At 44.7% G+C, this 7992-nt stretch overlaps 1 protein-coding gene across 1 annotated transcript; it reads right to left on the reverse strand.

Moving 5' to 3' along the window:
- Positions 1 to 2440: 2440 nt before the first annotated feature.
- Positions 2441 to 7651, reverse strand: LOC132933444 (uncharacterized). Its single transcript, XM_060999725.1, has one exon. The coding sequence runs from the start codon at positions 7649 to 7651 to the stop codon at positions 2441 to 2443; it is 5211 nt and encodes a 1736-aa protein (XP_060855708.1).
- Between the last annotated feature and the right edge of the window lie 341 nt (positions 7652 to 7992).

A 7992-nucleotide genomic window follows, 5' to 3' on the forward strand; every position in this document is an offset into this window, starting at 1 on the left:
GGGTTTGAAAACCTAGTTTCTTTATAGGTGATGAGTGTATTTGCAATTGACTAAAATTTTATTCATTAACAAATTATGTTTTTTATTAATTTGAAAAGATGTACCCCAACGCTAAGAAATTTTCATATAAGCGTAAATATTGGGTTTTAAACTCTAGTTTTCTGAAAACCTAGATTATTTATTGTGGATAAGTTTATTTGCAATTGACTTAAATTTTATTCGTCAACAAATTATGTTTTTATTAATTTGAAAAGATGTACCCTATCAATGAACAATGTTAATATAAAGGTAATAATTGAGTTCTAAATTCTAGTTTTACCCCAACACTAAAAATTTTCATATGAGCGTAATTATTGGGTTTGAAACTCTAGTTTTCTGAAAACCTAATTTCTTTATAGTTGATAAGTGTATTTGCAATTGACTCATATTTTATTCGTCAACAAATTATGTTTTTATTAATTTGAAAAGATGTACCCTATCAATGAACAATATTAATATAAAGGTAATAATTGAGTTCTAAATTCTAGTTTTACCCCAACGCTAAGAAAATTTCATATAAGCGTAATTACTGGGTTTTAAACTCTAGTTTTCTGAAAACATAGTTTCTTTATAGTTGATAAGTGTATTTGCAATTGACTAAAATTGTATTCATTAACAATTTATGTTTTTTATTAATTTGAAAAGATGTACCCCAACGCTAAGAAATTTTCATATAAGCGTAATTATTGGGTTTTAAACTCTAGTTTTCTGAAAACCTAGTTTATTTATAGTGGATAAGTGTATTTGCAATTGACTAAAATTTCATTCATCAACAAATTATGTTTTTTATTAATTTGAAAAGATATACCCCAACGCTAAGAAATTTTCATGTAAGCGTAATTATTGGGTTTGAAACTCTAGTTTTCTGAAAACATAGTTTATTTATAGTGGATAAGTGTATTTGCAATTGACTAAAATTTTATTCGTCAACAAATTATGTTTTTATTAATTTGAAATGATGTACCCTATCAATGAACAATGTTAATATAAACGTAATAATTGAGTTCTAAATTCTAGTTTTACCCCAACGATAAAAAATGTTCATATAAGCGTAATTATTGGTGTTGCGCCGTCAGCACTTACGTTAACAGCAGTTTACTGACGACTCGCGGATGTGTGGGAGCAAGTGATAAAGATCCAAAAATAATGTTTCACAATATAATATATATAATTATTTGATACGTACAAGTACAACACACTAAATACAATAAAGGGACAATGCCGAAGACGTCTCTTCAAACAAATGCCATATAATAATTATAATAAATAACGGACGCACACAGGTGCACAATATACAAATAAATAAGAATACAATAATAATATAATATATATATTAACGATACCGCTGGTCACCGTTTGTGGACATCGGGATCCCACGACGATTGGCGAAATATCTTCGGAATGACGGCCCTGGTGTAAACAGCCGGGCAGGGGTTAGGTCACTGACCTCTCGCAAGATGCGTAACCACGACGCGACGTAGAATGAACGATCGGCGCAGGTATATAATAATAATTATATTAAAATGATTAACGACCACGGGCACGGCGACCAATACCGGACGGCGGTGCGAAAGATGGCAACACGCGTGCGAAGAACACGACACGTTTTACGGGCGGCACAGAAGGGTACGCACACGAAAAGACTCAACCACGAGGTTTTGTGGTCGGCACACCCGAACAAAACGTGCACAAGTCGGAACGGAACGAACGGTCCGACCGCAGGAAAAAGACAGCGACGGCCGGGCCGCGGACAACCGGTGGTCAGCGAAGCCGATCGCCAAAAGTTCGCGCAAGCGCACTTCGGCGTCGGAACGTCAGCGGGGTGACAACAAGTGTCAAACGGACACACTGTTCGTAATAGGCACGAAAAGGCTCAAGTTCGAACATCCTCCCCCTATGGGAGGCCTGGCCTCACATATCGTGGAGTAACAGTAGTCGACAGCGCAGGAACCGTGGTGCATATCCCAACATTGAATCCGATCTTCGTGACGGCGGTTATCGTTAATACAAAAAAAAATTCATCACATATGGTGAACATATAGTTATTATAATAATGAACATAAGACCAGGAGAAATACATATGATATAAAATATAAAACAAAATATTAGGTAACAATATATGTACAATGTACATATATGTATAATAAATAGAAAAAATACAAAGTATAATATAAATAAAAAATAATTAATAATCAAAAAAAAAAAAAAAAATGTTTTTTTTTTTTGTTTTATATATCTACCAATGGGTCATTGAGCATTTGCCCAACACTAAGCGATTGACAACATCTTTGGTAATCGCGCGTAGCATAAAAAATTAAACGGGTGAGCTGAAGCAATGTGCTGAAACGTCGGCACGCATGGTACCCACAAGGTCCCTGTACCTAACGCGACAAGAAGAACATTATTTGGTGGGTAACAGCACGAGTTTAACCACTGGTCGTACGACGCTACCTGCTTGCGTTATAACTCGAGCGACACGGACATGACCATCAGTACCTGGAAACAACTCTACTATACGACCGAGTCGCCACCTTAGGGGGGGGCTTTGGTTGTCTACTACCACGACCATATCGTCCACCTTCACATTGGGGACACCCTTGGTCCACTTGGACCTCTCCTGTAGCGTAGTCAGATACTCAGAGGACCAACGGCGCCAAAAAGACTGATGGCACTGATCCATCAACTTCCACCGATCGGTTAAACTACGGGCGGGCTCTGGACCCGATCTAGGCGGAACGGTAAGAAGCGGTTGACCTATTAAAAAATGACTAGGCGTCAAACACTCGAGATCATGCGGATCCGTCGAGGCGGGCGTGAGCGGACGCGAGTTTAAAACGGCCTCTACGCGCGCTAATATGGTCGTAAACTCTTCGTACGTGAAGATGTGTGTCCCTATGACTCGTATTAAAAGGCGTTTCGTCGATCGCACCGCCGCTTCCCATAAGCCTCCGAAATGGGGGGCGCTAGGCGGATTGAAGTGCCACTCGCAGATAGCACGCGAATTGGCGATAGCGGCCCGGCCCTCCGGGCTGTGGATAAGCGCGCGTAATTTCTTATCAGCCCCGACGAAATTAGTGCCGCAGTCCGAGAACACGTCGCTTGGTAAACCTCGACGGGCAATAAAACGATCGAACGCAGCTAGAAAGGCGTCGGTCGACAGGTCGGTCACCACTTCGAGGTGGACAGCTTTCGTAGTGAAACAAATAAAAACCGCAATATAAATTTTGAAAATGCGGGATCTGCGTAGTCTAGTTTCGCGCATTTGTAGGGGGCCCGCATAATCAACGCCTACACGTTCGAAGGGTCGTCGCTGTTGGACACGAGTGTCGGGCAAGTCTGCCATTAACGGCTGTACGCGTTTAGCATCAAACCGCACACAAACCGAACAGTTTGTAATAATACTATGCAACACCGATCGAAGCGATATGATCCAAAATCGACGTGAAATAAGCGCGGTAAGAACTCGCGGGCCCGCATGACAAGTCACCAGGTGCCAACGATGGCACAATAAATATGCGTAATACGAACGCTTGGCCAACAAAATCGGATGCTTGCAATCATAAGTTAATAATGAATGCCGCAGGCGTCCGCCAACGCGGATGACACCGTCCGGGTCTATAAAGGGTGCTAAACGAGCAAGCGGCTTGGACGAAACATGTTTACCTGTCGACAATTCATGTAACAGCACGGCGAAATGTACGCGCTGTGACTCAGCCTCTAATATACGAGCGGCGTTATCTAGTTCCGACTTTTGCAAATATGCGGGCGCGATGTGGTCCGGTTGTCGACGTACTCGACGAATACCGGCGGCAATAAACCGGCGCATATACGCCACCACTCGTAACATACGGTCGTAACTAGAAAAACGATTAAACCATTCGACTTTAATTTCGTCAACACGGGCGGCGCAGGACACTGGACGAAGTTCGGGCAGGTCACATAACGGTAGCGGCGAACGAGCATCATCCCATTCCGATGGGTCGCCGTACGCTAGTTGTGGGCCGTGCCAATACAATTTGTGCTGCGCTAGAGCAGCCGGCATGATGCCACGCGACGCGCAGTCGGCGGGGTTATTGACCGAGTCAACATGCCGCCATCGACAATCCGGCAGTAAATTGCGAACTTGGTGCACTCGATTCGACACATAAATTTTAAATGCTTCGTGCGGGGCACTTAACCATGATAACACTATCGTGGAATCTGACCACGCATTTATACCGACAATATTAAGTTGCGGGGCCAAAATGTCGCGGACGCGACTTAACCATCGAGCCAATAACAACGCGGCGTTTAATTCTAATCGGGGGATGGTTAATGATTTTATGGGCGCTAATTTAGTTTTTGTACCAATTAAAAATACGGACGCGTTAACATCGACGTCAGCCATGCGCACATACACGACCGCCGCGTAGCCGAGTTGCGAGGCGTCACAAAATCCAATTAAATAGCACGGCGCGCCGCGACTCGAGTTCAAATGACGCGGAACCCGAATATTTAATAACGACGGTAAGTCGGAGACGAACGCGATCCATTCGTCGTGAATATTGTTTGGTAAAGGCTCATCCCAAGTCATGCCAAGTTGCCAGGTACGCTGCATTATAGACTTAGCTAAAAATACCGCGGGAGCGAACACACCTAGCGGGTCGAATATACGCGCTACTAAAGAAAGAATGCCACGTTTAGTGCATACGGGTGCTGAGTCGAGACTTAACGCGCAACAGAAAAAATCCCCCTCGGGATGCCATTGTAAGCCGAGCACCTTGGTACCGTAGCCGTCGACCGATTCGAATGGCATAGGCGCACACACGCGATCTGCGGCTGATACCGCGTCTAAAACGCGTGGCGTATTTGACGCCCACTTTTTCAGTTCTAATCCCGATTTGTTCATAACAGAGATTAAATCGGACTGCAATTTTAATACGTTCGAAATTGTATCTGCCCCGTCGCAAATGTCGTCGACATAGGTTTGACGTGTCAACGCATTACCCACAAACTCGAAATTATCGCAATCATCGGATGCGATAGTTTGTAACACGCGTAGAGCGAGATAAGGCGCGCAATTAACGCCGTACGTGACGGTATTTAGCTCATATTCTACAAGTGCGTCGTGTGGCGACGGTCGCCATAAAATATGTTGGAATTGACGATATTCCGGTAAAATTAATATTTGTCTATACATTTTGCAGATGTCGGTCGTAAAAACGTACTTGGGGACCCGAAATCTAGTCAAAATGTCGACTATGTCCTGTTGTAATTTAGGACCGGTAAACAAACAATTATTCAATGACGGTCCGCGACTACTTTGCGCGGAAGCGTCGAATACAACGCGTATTTTATTTTCGTCGATCGCCGGACGGTACACCGCATGGTGCGGAATAAAATAACGTCCCGGGGACGTTGCGACGGACATATGACCTAGCGAAATGTATTCCGACATGAATTGGACATATAAAGATTTTAATTGAGGGCTTGTAGCCAATTTACGTTCGAGTGCGTCAAAACGGCGCACCGCGAGTTCGCGGGACCCGACAAATGTATCAGCTGACGGCGGAGCACGAAAGGGCAACGGTACCGAAAAACGGCCACACGGCAAACGTATAGACTGTTCACAAAATAATTTTTCACAACGCCCCTCGTCCGTGAACGTCGCGGGCGCAGCCGCTGGCTCCTCAACCTGCCAGAACCGTTCCATTAACCCTTCAATGGAAACAGTCATAGCGACCGGCACCGATTGATACGGGTGAGCCTCTCGGGCGTCCACTGGACCGATTAAGATCCAACCAAAGACCGAACTAAACGCCGTAGGTAAAGCTTTGTCCACCGAAAATTTTCGACCGTCCATTATTGACGCATATACGTCGCCGCCTAATAATATGTCAATAGGTGAAGTGATATCGAATGACGGGTCGGCGAGCGCGAGGTTAGAGTACCTCTCTTTAATGCTCGAGTGTAGCGTTGTTCGAGGCAAGTCACTCGTTATGGCGGGCAACACCCACGCATTTATGGAAAGCACAGGTTCGGACGCAAACCGCGGCTGTACGTTACATTCAACGCGACCTTGGACATTTACTACGGGAACTCCGGATAAACCGCTTATCGGGGCAGTCCAACGGGAACGCTTAAGGCCTAACCGATCGGCACACGCACTCGTAACGGCGCTTATCTGCGACGCGCAATCAATTAATGCGCGCATTGTTTGCCACGACCCGGAACGATCGCGCATATGCACTAGCGCGGTACCTAAAATTATAGACGACGCCTGGTGTGGAGGGGGACGCGGCAAGGACGCGCATAACGACGCCTCGGCAGCCGGTGACTCGTTTCGAACATCGTGATCTCTACTGGACGATATACTATGATGAAGAAGCGAGTGGTGTTTACGCGTGCAGTTCTGACAACTCGATTTAGCATTACATTTGGGAGCCCAGTGCTCGTCACTAAAGCAATTAAAGCATAATTTTTTATCGCGCGTCCATCGAGCGCGCTCGTCGGGACCCCAATTTTTAAACCGCGCACACGATGTTAGTGCGTGCGTACCCGCACAACATGGGCACGTACTATTTGACTTGGACGTGACTAAAGACGTCAACCGAGGCTTCCCTGCGTAATCTCCCCCCTTTCGGAACTGACCTGTCGACTTTGACGGCGCATTATTAGTACTACTTTTGTGGGATTCGCCCACAACTTCGAGAATGGCCACTCGGGACCGGAGAAAGTCTAATAATTGTCCTATCGACGGGTAATCGACTGTACTATTCGCTTCAAATAATTTGCGGGTAGAAACTGGTAAACGTCGAAACGCTATAGAAAATAAAATAAAAGACCCAGAGTCTGGTATTTTTAGCGCGTCTAATAATGAGATGGATTCACTGAACGTGCCTACAAATGTGTTCAAGTCGTTAAGCGACTCTTGTGTCATGGCCGACGATTGCAGTAGCTTGTCGACGAGTGACGTGGCGACCAAACGCGGTCGATTAAATTTGTCAGATAAGGTGCTCATTACTAACTCGTAATTGTCCGCCGACACCGGTATGCCTCGGACAGCGTCGGCTGCGGCACCTTTTAGACAACCTATTAGATAGTACATCTTATCGATGTTTGATAAATTAGATCGCTTATGGACAAGCGCGGAAAATCTATCGCGAAAATTGGGCCACGATCGGTAATCACCCTCGAACGAGGGTAGAGGTATATCAGGTAAGCGGGAGAGTGACTTAACCGGATCCTCGCGTGATTTCTGGACACTTAATGTCCCCTCTCGGAGATACGACAAGTCGACGGCGTCGGCACCTGTCGGGATTAACCGCTGGGCGATATTTTTAGCCGAGTTAATTAGTTGGCGTACCTCCGCTATCATGTCGGGTGAATAGTCGGCGAGCTTATCGGACGCCGCTAAAAGGTCTAATACGGAATCGTCATCCGTCCGAAATTGAAACCATAGCGCGTCTAAATCAGCCGCGTTTAACGCAAACTCTGAGGCTAGATCAGGCTCTGATTGTACGCGCAACGCCATAGTATGTATAGCTCGAATCTGCGATATAATGGTAGTACGCTTTACTTTAGCACGCGCGAGCAGGCGCGAAGTACGCTCAATGTCTTTCTCGTCTGTCATTACGAGCGAAGTGTATTATAATATAAATATATAAATAGAATATATAATCCAAATACAAATAAAAAATAAAAATAAATTATGTCGCCTATAAGCACCGTAGGAAACACTATGTGGATACCAGCCCACCAAAATCCAGCACACCGCTACCGAACCCCCACAAAGGTCGGAAAACCACGCTCTGCTACCAAAAATGTTGCGCCGTCAGCACTTACGTTAACAGCAGTTTACTGACGACTCGCGGATGTGTGGGAGCAAGTGATAAAGATCCAAAAATAATGTTTCACAATATAATATATATAATTATTTGATACGTACAAGTACAACACACTAAATACAATAAA

The sequence above is a fragment of the Metopolophium dirhodum genome, chromosome 1 (assembly GCF_019925205.1).
Source record: "Metopolophium dirhodum isolate CAU chromosome 1, ASM1992520v1, whole genome shotgun sequence".
NCBI lineage: Eukaryota > Metazoa > Arthropoda > Insecta > Hemiptera > Aphididae > Metopolophium > Metopolophium dirhodum.

Coding starts and splice junctions, on each gene's coding strand:
- LOC132933444 (XM_060999725.1), bottom strand. CDS start 7,651: ATGACAGACGAGAAAGACATTGAGCGTACTTCGCGCCTGCTCGCGCGT.